Source organism: Drosophila grimshawi, unplaced genomic scaffold (genome assembly GCF_018153295.1).
Source record: "Drosophila grimshawi isolate 15287-2541.00 unplaced genomic scaffold, ASM1815329v1 contig_1006, whole genome shotgun sequence".
In the NCBI taxonomy this organism is placed as follows: Eukaryota; Metazoa; Arthropoda; class Insecta; order Diptera; family Drosophilidae; genus Drosophila; species Drosophila grimshawi.
In genome coordinates this window covers 14,872-26,082 of record NW_025062489.1, presented here as the reverse complement: position 1 = coordinate 26,082, position 11,211 = coordinate 14,872, and the positions used below count along the sequence as shown (strand labels likewise).

The 11,211-nt window shown below is 37.9% G+C and overlaps 1 protein-coding gene across 4 annotated transcripts; it reads left to right on the top strand.

Annotated features, from left to right (window-relative positions):
• Positions 1–142: 142 nt before the first annotated feature.
• LOC116805599 lies at positions 143–6,871 on the top strand. Of its 4 annotated transcripts, XM_043216407.1 has the most exons (5): positions 149–204; positions 1,527–1,757; positions 1,945–2,053; positions 6,541–6,692; positions 6,760–6,871. In XM_043216407.1, the coding sequence occupies exons 1-4, from the start codon at positions 163–165 to the stop codon at positions 6,576–6,578; spliced, it is 420 nt and encodes a 139-aa protein (XP_043072342.1). In that variant the 5' UTR covers positions 149–162; the 3' UTR covers positions 6,579–6,692; positions 6,760–6,871. The 4 variants fall into 4 exon arrangements, 1 of the variants encoding a protein (XP_043072342.1); XR_004365275.2 differs by lacking the exon at positions 1,945–2,053 and having other exon boundaries at positions 143–204; positions 1,527–1,765; XR_006246922.1 differs by lacking the exons at positions 149–204; positions 1,527–1,757; positions 1,945–2,053 and adding an exon at positions 5,161–5,994.
• The last annotated feature ends 4,340 nt before the right edge of the window (positions 6,872–11,211 follow it).

Below are 11,211 nucleotides of genomic sequence, written 5' to 3'. Positions count from 1 at the left end.
TTTTGCGTGGGTTTGGGCCGATCAGCTGTCTTTGGCTCACTCTGCCGCAATTAGGCGGGAACAAACTCACAGGTGATTTGATTTAATCCGAAGTGTCTCCGGGACTCCGGGTTTCGACTTCCAGGTTCCTGGGTCCAGTTGTCCCTGGCGATTTTCTCCTTGATGGTGGCGATTGATAGCTCCGCCTGTTGCTGCCGCCGGTTGGTATGTTCGTATGTTTTTATTTTATTTATTATTTTTACTTTTGTTTTATATTTATTTATTTTATGTTATTTTATTTGATATATAATTACTTCATAATCAATTCATTCAAATTTCTTTTTTAAATAATTATTTTCTGCAGCGCATGCGCATGCGGTCCCTCCTTCCTCTTTTTTTCTTTCCTTTTTTTCCCTCTCACTTTTTTCTTCCCTATTTTTCTGAAGATGGTCCCCCATCGATATCCCTCGCCTATCGATCTTTCTGCCGACCATAACAAAATATATATTTATTTAATATTATAAATGGTACTATTCAATGACAAATAAAATAATTAATTTATAATTTTTTATTTAATATTAAATTCATAAATATCCCACAGTGGCATTATCAGTAGAATTTCATCTTTTTTAACTGTCCATTAAATTATACAACGGAGCATATTTTTATTTTGACTTAATTTATTGTCTTGTGGTATTTTTAGTATTTAGAATATTTAGAATGGTCAACAGCTGTTTTTGTTAGTTTGTAATTTTATACAATTAGAAAAGGCGCAGCGACTTACAGACGGCAGGATCAAGTTTGCATTCCATGCTGATAAAGAATATATGTACATGTATGTATATGTATGTCTATCTTATGATTTACGAAATGCTTTCATGTGGCTTATGCATATATACAAGTTCTTAAAATTGCGTCAAGCAAAATCAATAAATACAGTAGAATAAGTGTATATTTTTTTATAGCAAAACTAAGCAGGGCAGCAAATGCAAAAAATGTTTGTCTATCTATTTGTTGCTGCTACGTGTTAACAGACACCATGTTATGCCTTGCCTGCCGAAAGCACCAATATATCGCTCAGCCGGCTAGCTATCGGTTCAGGGGTAGTTCGACCGCGATATATTGGGCGGCAAGTTAACAAAAAATTTGTATTCTTTTATAAAAAAAAAAAAAAAAAATATTTCCATCAAACCAGTCCGCTCGCTGCTGTGTTGCTTGTGTGGATGTTGTACAGCCTGCGTGTCCCTCCCATCTTAGTGATTCCTCCTCTACATTTCCTGGACAAATTCCCTTTCACAATTATTCCTTTCTTGTTTGTTTCTTATGCCCTCATCTCACCCAATCATATTAATTTACCACCTCATGTTAATTTTTTTAGACTATTTAATTTAGAACTCATGTGATACATGTGACATCGTGATCCCTAACATTTTGTTGGCCAAAACTAAATTCGCTTATATATATTTAATACAATTTTATCTATCTACTTAATTTAAAGCTTACAAAATATTTATGTTTTTTTCTTTTCTATTATTTGGCTTCAAAAGTGCGCATCACTGATTGACAAAATGAGCATCACTATTGCATTGGTTAGGGCCGCTCAGCTGTCTTTGGCTCACTCTGCCGCAATTAGGCGGGAACAAACTCACAGATGTGTTGATACAATCCGAGTCGTCTCACGGTCTCCGGGCTTTGATTTCTTGGTTCCTGAGTCCAGTTGTCCAATTTCCTCCTTGATGGTGGCGATGAATAGTTCCGCCTGTTGCTGCCGCTGGTCTGTATGTTTGTATGTTTTTATTTTATTTATTATTTTTACTTTTGTTTTATATTTATTTATTTTACATTATTTTACTTTATATATAATTAATTCATAATTTTTTCATAACTAACTTATTGGAATTTCTTTTTAAATCCTTCTTCTTCTTTTTTTTTCTTTTTTTTTTCTTTTCCCCTATTTTTCTGAAGATGGTCCCCCATCGATATCCCTCGCCTATAGATCTTTCTGCCGACCATAACACCACGCTACGGTTTCGAGGTTCATTTCAGAGAAACAGGAGTGCTATATTTGTCCAACGTAGGCCATCGCCCACACCCTGGGATTAAGAGTCCCATGCTCTACCGACTGAGCTAGCCGGGCTTACACTGCTATTGTTTCAAGTCCTTTGCATGGAATACCCCAATCCTGATTCCAGCTTGTAGAGACTGTTTCCAATTGGTTTAACGACTCGATATTTGACGTACTTCGGACAAAACTTGGCATTAATCCGATTCTTGAAATCACTTGGCACGAAGTTCCGTTTGAAAACTTCTTGCCCTGAGACATAGTGGATTTCCCGCGTTTTTAAATTATAAGTCTTAGCCGCTCTCTCATATGCTCTATGCAGATTCTTCTGGACTTCCTGCCGGGTGATTTGTTGCCGGTCCTGTCTGGAAAGATGTTGGACTTCGGCATCCGAAAAGGCTCCTAGTTTGCGAGCGAGTTTGTAATCCTTTCCGCTTGTAAACATATGCTGTCCAAACAGCACAAAGTATGACGAGATTCCAATGATATGGTGTATAGCGCTTCGGGCCGCACCTTGGATGTCGGGCAGTCTCTCGTCCCAACGTGTGTGGTCGCCTCCAACATATGTCCTTATCGCCGCTAGGATAGTTTGGTTGACCCTTTCCGCTGCGTTTGTCTGTGGTGCGTAATTTCTAGATCGAATGTGGGTTATGTCTCGCTCACTTAGGAAATTTGTAAGCTCCTCTGAAGTGAACTGTCTGCCGTTATCCGTATTAACGATTTCTGGAACCCCAAACATGGAAAATATCTCGCTGTGCAGAAATCGGATCACCGCTTTTGCCGTCGCTTTAAGCATTGCTTTCAACCAAATGAACTTTGACATATGATCAATGACTACCAGAATAACCACATTACCACTTCGCGACCTTGGGTATGGTCCCAAAAAATCCATATATAGTTTTTGCATGGGTCTATCCGTCATTGTCTCTCCTCCCATGGCTGGTCTATTCGTCTGCGTCGAGTGTTTGGTCTCCTTACACGTGTCGCAGTTCGCAATGTAAGCCTTCACTTGCATTGCCATTCTCGGCCAGAAATACATTTGTTTGAGCCTACCTATGGTCCTTGCGCATCCACCATGCATGTTCGCGTCGCCTTCATGTGCCTCTTTAATCAGTGTGTCCGTTAGTGCTTCTGGAATCCATAGTTTCCAATGGAACTCTTCCATATCTGGCTGAATAAATTGTGTTTTTTTAAACAATAATCCATCCTCCACACGCAAATCAGGAAACTTTTCCTCGTTCTGCTGTATCAGCTTGATACGATCTAGGTATGTCTGTTCCTCAAAGGCGGTCGTTTCGAATTGAAAGAAGTCAGCCTCCTCTGCATCGAAAGGACGAGAGAGCATGTCGGCAACTACGTTATCTCCACCCTTTCTATGCTCGATCTGGCGTTCTCCTCGTCGAGCTGGAATAGGACGGCTCCAATACCTATGTGACTGGCATCGCACTGTATAAAAAATGGCTTCTTAAAGTCGGGATGGATCAAAAGTGGTGCACTGGTGAGTGCCTTTTTAAACTTTGTGAAAGCTTCCAGCGCGATCTCTATCATTTTAAACTGACCTTTTCTTTCAGGCAATCCGTAAGCGGTGCAGATAAGGCTGAAAAATTCCGGATGAAGCGGCGATACCATCCAGCGGTACATAAAAACCGACGTAGCTGACGTAAACTTTTCGGAACGGGTATCTCCGCACCATCGCCAACTACATATCCCAGATATTTTAAATATTTATAGCAAAACTTGGATTTCTTTATACCGATTGTTAAGTTTGATGGCAATGTTCTTCAAATGTTCGCGAAATCACTAGCAGATCATCTAGATAAACGAAAACATGACTTCGGAGCCTTTGTGGAATCACCTTGTCCATTAGACGGCAAAGTCGTTGCGCTGCATTGCAAAGACCAAACGGCATAGATTTGAACTGATACGGTGGTCTCCCGGGTATGGTGAAGGCTGTATACGGTCTACTTTCTGCCTCCAGTTCAATCTGCCAAAAGGCATGTTTTAGGTCGATACTGCTGATGAAAACCGTATCTTCTACTCGGCTAAGGATCGACTCGATGCACTGCAGTGGATACGCATCCTTGATTGTCGCCTTATTCAGCTTGCGAGCATCCAGACAGAGACGATTTTTCCTGGCTTTCGAACAAGCGTTACTCTGTTATTCGATGGACTCTCACTAAGCTCTATGACTCGTAGCCGTAACATCTCGTCAACCTCAGCAAAGAGTAATTCCTGTATCGCTGGGGAAACTGGATAGAAGCGTTCTTTCACCGGTACTGTATCCTTGAAAAGTCGAATTTCGTGCTTTTCAGATCAGCACCACCGTGTTCCAGCAAACTCACTGAAGCCCCTGTGTCTAACAGCCCATTGAGTTCCTTGTGACCGATCCATACCTTGGCGAACGGCCTGCTATCGGTGCGCATCGCCGATCTTATGGCTGCACACAAACTGTTTCGTCTCGCCTTTCGTTGTTGGAATGTTGATCGTGCTCGCTGAACTTTATAGCGTGTCTTCCCACTCATCTCCTGACCTGCATCTTTAAATATTCTCTCCTTCGCTTGAGCATACTCCGATTGTCTCTGCTCTAGGGATTTACGTTTTGACCATCTGGTGTTTGGTAAGTCAATACTATGGTTTATTTGATTAACTTTTGCAATAATATTAATTATTTCCTTATCCTTACTTACAAGTTTATAATTACTAACCGAGACGGTGTCTATGGGAGGTGATTGCTTTTGGCCGAATTGGAACGCGACTCCTCCGCTTGTATCGTGTTCCGACCCGTGTTTCCCGGTCGACACTTTGGGCATTTGGGCAACACTACGCCGGAATGTCCACATTTATAGCAAAATATGTTCCTTATTGGTGCCTCACATTCAAAGAATGTATGTCCTATCTGCTTGCAATTCCAGCAGGTTAGGCTTGAACGATCTCCCGGCTCCTTCGGTCGATAAATAGCTTCTAGAGTTTCTGGTGGCTCGCTCCCTGGATCCTGTTCCGTCGCAGCTATCTCGTGTACCCTTGCTTGTTCTCGGGACCGAGCATAGTCTTGACTCGCTGACGTTCTAGCCCATCGTGTTTCTGGAGATTGGCTATCGGCATCGGGTAAATTATCCTTGATAGCTGATCTCGGACATTCATTTTAATCACTTTGATTAAGTCGTAGTCCGAGAAACAGCTGGATTGCCGCGATCTTAGCACCAAAATGGCCTGAATGTATTCATCCGTGCTTTCTCCATGCCGTTGCTTACGTTCTCTCAGTTCTGTTCTCTCAAATTCAGATCGCCTTATTTGGAACTGCTGCTGTCTCCATCGAAGATCAGGCCCCACCTTCGGATGTGACTACTGTCCTGCCTCGTATCCCCGATGCTCGTGCGGTTTCTTTGATAGTGTCCACTATCATTACTCGTTTTTTGCATCTAGCACGATACGGGAACTTGTTGTTGTTCGGCTTGTTTCTGTTGTTCTGATTCCAACGCTCGATTATCCATGAAAAAGTGAGTAGGTGCAGGTGATCGATTAATTCTCGCCTCTCTCGCTTCTTGTGAACTTGAATCGCTTCTTCCTTTGTCCACTTTCAGGGATGAGACCACTTCGTTGATTTCCCGCATGAAACTTAATATGCTGGCCTCCATTGTCTCTTTAAAAGCGCTCATTTCCTGGGACAGCGATGCCCTGTAGGTCTCATGCGCTTGGGCTACCGCTACATTAATAGCCGACTTCAGCTCACTGGGTAGCTCCACTTCACTCCTGGTTTGTTGCGTTGATGACGAGGTACTCGCTACATCTTCTCGGCTGCGCATTCCGACTGGATGAGAAGTACTCTCCATTTCTTCGGTGGGTTTGGTATTTTGTGCACGGGTAGCTGGACGCATTTTCTCTTGCTCTCTATCTCTCTGCAAGTTCCCGCTACGCCGCACTTTCCTCGATTGCCTGAATACCCCATCGCTCATGTAACTATTAACTTTATATATATTTCAACATGCAACAAACAAAACGTATAAATATTTAATTTACTTCATATGCATAAATATGTCTACGGAAAATAATTATCTGTACTTCTACTCAATCTCCAGTGGAAAAATAAATTATTATATTATTAAATAAGCAACATATAACCACTTACTCAATAAACATTGATTAAATCTATACATGTATTAAATAAATAAATAAATAAATATTCAATAAATATACCAACAACCAATAAATAACTCAGAAACAATTATATGTAACCTATAATAAATATTTGACTAACCTAATCTCTAAGTCCAAAATTGTATTGTAACAATAATGTTGACAACTAAGCTATCCCTGGGAATCGAATTATTACAAAAAACTAATACTCAAAATTCAAACTCAGCACTCTCGAAAATACAATTTAAACATTAAGATGGGTGAGATGAGGGTAACACCGTATGACGCCTAGAGGTAACAATCCATACAACAAGAAACGAAAATAATTTAATATCACACGCTAAAAAACTCCTTTATCGTTCCAGCTCCCCTACAATTGTTGCTCTCTATTCTGAAATATTAATTAATTCTATTGGCTGCGCCCGTTCACAAAGTCGGACAACGTTGACAATCACTAAACAGTAATGCACGGATCGCGACTCGAAAACTCGACGTACTTTGTAAACCCCATTTCCACGTATGCTATTTTTAAGAAATTTTAATTGGCCGGTAAACTAATTATCAAATTCTATTTTTCTTTTTAGCTTCTGATCCACTTCAGCGGCAACGTGGCTCGGCCTTTTCTCCGGCTCACGGACCATCTAAGCTTCACTTTCACTACTAATGACAATTGAAAGATGTTCTTTGACCAAATCGGCAGGATCAAGTTTGCATTCCATGCTGATAAAGAATATATGTACATGTATGTATATGTATGTCTATCTTATGATTTACGAAATGCTTTCATGTGGCTTATGCATATATACAAGTTCTTAAAATTGCGTCAAGCAAAATCAATAAATACAGTAGAATAAGTGTATATTTTTTTATAGCAAAACTAAGCAGGGCAGCAAATGCAAAAAATGTTTGTCTATCTATTTGTTGCTGCTACGTGTTAACAGACACCATGTTATGCCTTGCCTGCCGAAAGCACCAATATATCGCTCAGCCGGCTAGCTATCGGTTCAGGGGTAGTTCGACCGCGATATATTGGGCGGCGACTTAACAAAAAATTTGTATTCTTTTATAAAAAAAAAAAACAAATATTTCCATCAAACCAGTCCGCTCGCTGCTGTGTTGGCTGTGTGGATGTTGTACAGCCTGCGTGTCCCTCCCATCCTAGTGATTCCTCCTCTACATTTCCTGGAGAAATTCCCTTTCACAATTATTCCTTTCTTGTTTGTTTCTTATGCCCTCATCTCACCCAATCATATTAATTTACCACCTCATGTTAATTTTTTTAGACTATTTAATTTAGAACTCATGTGATACATGTGACATCGTGATCCCTAACATTTTGTTGGCCAACACTAAATTCGCTTATATATATTTAATACAATTTTATCTATCTACTTAATTTAAAGCTTACAAAATATTTATGTTTTTTTCTTTTCTTATTTTACATTATTTTACTTAAACATAATTACTTCATAATTCTTTCACAACTAATTTATTTGAATTTCTTTTTAAATCCTTATTTTCTCAGCGCATGCGCATGCGGTCCTTTCTTCCTCTTTTTTTCTTTTTTTTTTCTTCTCCATTTTTCTGAAGATGGTCCCCCATCCCTCGCCTATCGATCTTTCTGCCGACCATAACAACCACTGCAACTTTTGAGAACAATTTAAGAGTGATCCTTGACTTTGATAAGCAAAAGCCGATTGTTATTTTAGATTGGGTGCCAGAATTAGCTCGGCAACATTCTTCAAATGTTTAGGTATGCTACTACTATTATTTATACTTATAAAAGGTTGGTTGTTCAAATATTGTGACATGTTAAATATTTTTTGTAATTGAGTTACATAATCTGCGGTGGCATCAGTTTCTTGATTTATTAAATACTATTCCCACACGTTGGGAATGCTGTCATATATTTTATTTTTTAACGCGGAGCGACAAATTGCCTATTTAATTTCAAATCTGGCAATACATGCTTACAAATGCCGGCTCGAATGCTTATTTTATCTGTTAACTTAACATATTTTAGATTTCGCCACTAAAGAGACAATACATAGAGGTATCAAATCGCTAAGAAATAAGGATTTTTTCTGAGCCTATGGGGTTCAGGCGGGACCAAACTGCACCGCGTCGAAAATTTTAATTTTTCACATTCATAACCCATTAGGGCCTACCAAAAAAGGTGCGTACCTGTTCGCACCCATGCATGATCATAAAAGGCTAGGTTTTTCATTTACCAGCGATGTTGTCGCAGCGAAGTCAAGTGAAATAATGACCTGCGTTCGCTGCTCAACACTCAACCCCTGCAAAATTTTCGACGCGTTGCAATCTGAGCCCGCCTGAGCCCAAACTGATGTACTTTTTTTTTGGTCGATTTGACGACTCTATGTATCTATAAAATGCATTTTATGTTGCATATAAACAGCCGTCTCTGGCGGGAAAATGGCTTGCAATCAAAATTATTCGTCGCAATATTGCCAGATACATTCGTTTAGGTGTCTACACACGTGCAAATAGTCTCTGGCCGGAGCGTTGCCACGTCTCTCCGCACAGTCATCGAGTATTCGCCAATGTTGACAGAATGTGTAAGCACCCCATAAGAGCCAGGGCATTTACTTTACAATTCCAATGCAGAAAATTACAAACATTCTTTTTATACTATAGTGTGTTTTTATGTGTACACAGAATTCATAAATTCGCCTCTGCTTATTAGTTATTAAGCCCATACATTTTACGGGTCCATTTTATAAGATGATTGGGGCTAGCGTTTCTAAATTAAATAAGTAAGAATGTTGTAGTCGACTGAGCTCGACAACGATATGCCCTGAACTTAGCTGTTAAATATATTATAGTTTTATTTCCAAATTTTCCTCTGACACTGCTACTGAAGAAAAACCACATGTCCTAATTATATATTAATTATGTTAATTTGTATTTTATTTCTATTACGGTTAAGGATATATAAAAATAAGATCTTTATTTAAAAATATGCATGCATGCATCCTAATCAAAGAATTTATACAAGCAATATTAATTTAATTTAATTTTTGCTAGTGAGAATACAATTTAATTATTTAGGAATCCTACTGAAAGTAAACTAGGAGATGATACTCCTCGAAAAAATTTGCATACAACAGAAAACACAACAAAATAAATGGACAAGGTCTGAGGTGGTGGTCGACACTCGCGTTCTTTACATTAACCCAACCATGATCTTCTAGGCGAATTCAATCGAAGATCCCCTAAGAATAATTATCTTAACTCATTTTATTGCCATGTCTCCCAGGAACGTTCACGATTTTTAGCAATTCATTTCACAATTAATTTCCATGTTTCATAAAGCTAAAATTACCTTAGAGGCGAATAGCGTCAGCCCCATAATAGAATCTACTTAATAAGAAAAAATTATTGCTAATAATTAAAAAATTAATTATAAAAATTTACTTCAAAAAATGCATAAAAAGATTAATTATACTAATCAAAATAATATTAATCATAAAAAATTTAATTTACTAAAATTAATTACAAAAATTAATTTCATTAGCAAAATTACATTGAAACCCATGATAGTTGTACAAAAATAATGGAAAAAAGGACGTCAAATAACTTTAATTATTCAAATTAAGAAAAAGTAACAAAATTAAATTTAACAAAATATTATTTGATAGAAACTAAGAAAACAACTAATAACCAGATGAATTTCTACAAGTTAATTAATTCAAATTATTTAACTCCAAAATTAATTAAATTTATCAAATTAATTGAACCAAATTTTCTTATAGTTCGTTATGAAAATTTAACGTAAATCTAAACAAAGTTAATTAAAATTAAAAAATTATTTAAGAACATGAATTGAAACTTATGCACGGGGTGTGCGCATGCATCTCAACTGTACTGTGCACAGGAATTGTAACAAATTTTTATTTATTTTATATATTGGCAAGCAAAAAAAATAACAACGAAAGTGTGCGAACCGATCTTGTAGGCACTATATTTGCGGGCAATGTGCGCTAAGCTTGCCTTAGGAACAGCTATTCGCATTGCACAAGCTTAAAGGGAGTTTTGATTGTTGTTGTATGGTTATTCTTGGTGTTGAAATGTGTTTGAATATCACAGCAACGATTAATACTTAAGTATTGCTATACCGATTAGTATCGAAGCTTAGGTCACACATGAATTGATTTCTTTTTCTGCATTGTAAGTTGAGTTGCTCTCAATTCTTCAATAACTAAAGACGCATTCTCGCATAATAAAGATAATCTATAATTAGAAACTGCGTTTGACTCTTCATTTTGCCACGTTATTTACAACAGTTGGAAATAACTATATTTGCATATACGCAACGTCAAGCGTGAAATGGGTTTCAGCGAGGGATCTGTAACAAGGATATGTAGCGATAATCAAAGCTCTCAATGCTTAGCAAAATATGCTAAGTTCCATGCGCGTCTCGACATTAAATATCATCATTTCAGAGATATGGTAAAAAATAATGTAGTTGAAATTGAATATGTATCTACCAAGAACATGATCTCTGATGTGTTAACGAAAAACCTTTGTAAAGCAAAGCATAAGGAATTTGTTAACTTAATGGGTATGCGCTGAATATGTAAAAGTTTATTTTGTTTAAGAAGAAGTAGGCAAACTGCGCTGAAAAGGAGTGCTGGAAATAGCTATATTTGCCTACGTACACCGCAGCTTGTCTTGCAGTTCCGTTTTGTAGTCTTAATATGTTGTTGCCTGCGAGCAACGGTAATTGTAAGTTCCTTATGATCAAGACCTTATTCGATGGTATGTTGCAACTATTTTCATGTAGTGTGAGGCAGTCGCTTTTGGTCGCTTGAATATAGTAGCATAAGTCGCATGAAGCGGACATATTTTCTGTATTAAAGACAAAGCTCCGAATAAATATGTATAAGCCCAAAGTTATAATAGTTGTGTTAACGATGTATATATATTTTGTTTTTTGTTTAGTTGTTTTTTTGTTGTTCTTATTTATGTTTATTGGCATATGCAATAATTTAAATAATTTACACCTATATGTA

Coding starts and splice junctions, on each gene's coding strand:
- LOC116805599 (XM_043216407.1), top strand. CDS start 163: ATGGTGGCGATTGATAGCTCCGCCTGTTGCTGCCGCCGGTTG. Junction 205..1,526: donor CCTGTTGCTGCCGCCGGTTG/GTATGTTCGTAT, acceptor TGGCTTCAAAAG/TGCGCATCACTGATTGACAA. Junction 1,758..1,944: donor CCTGTTGCTGCCGCTGGTCT/GTATGTTTGTAT, acceptor ATTTTTCTGAAG/ATGGTCCCCCATCGATATCC.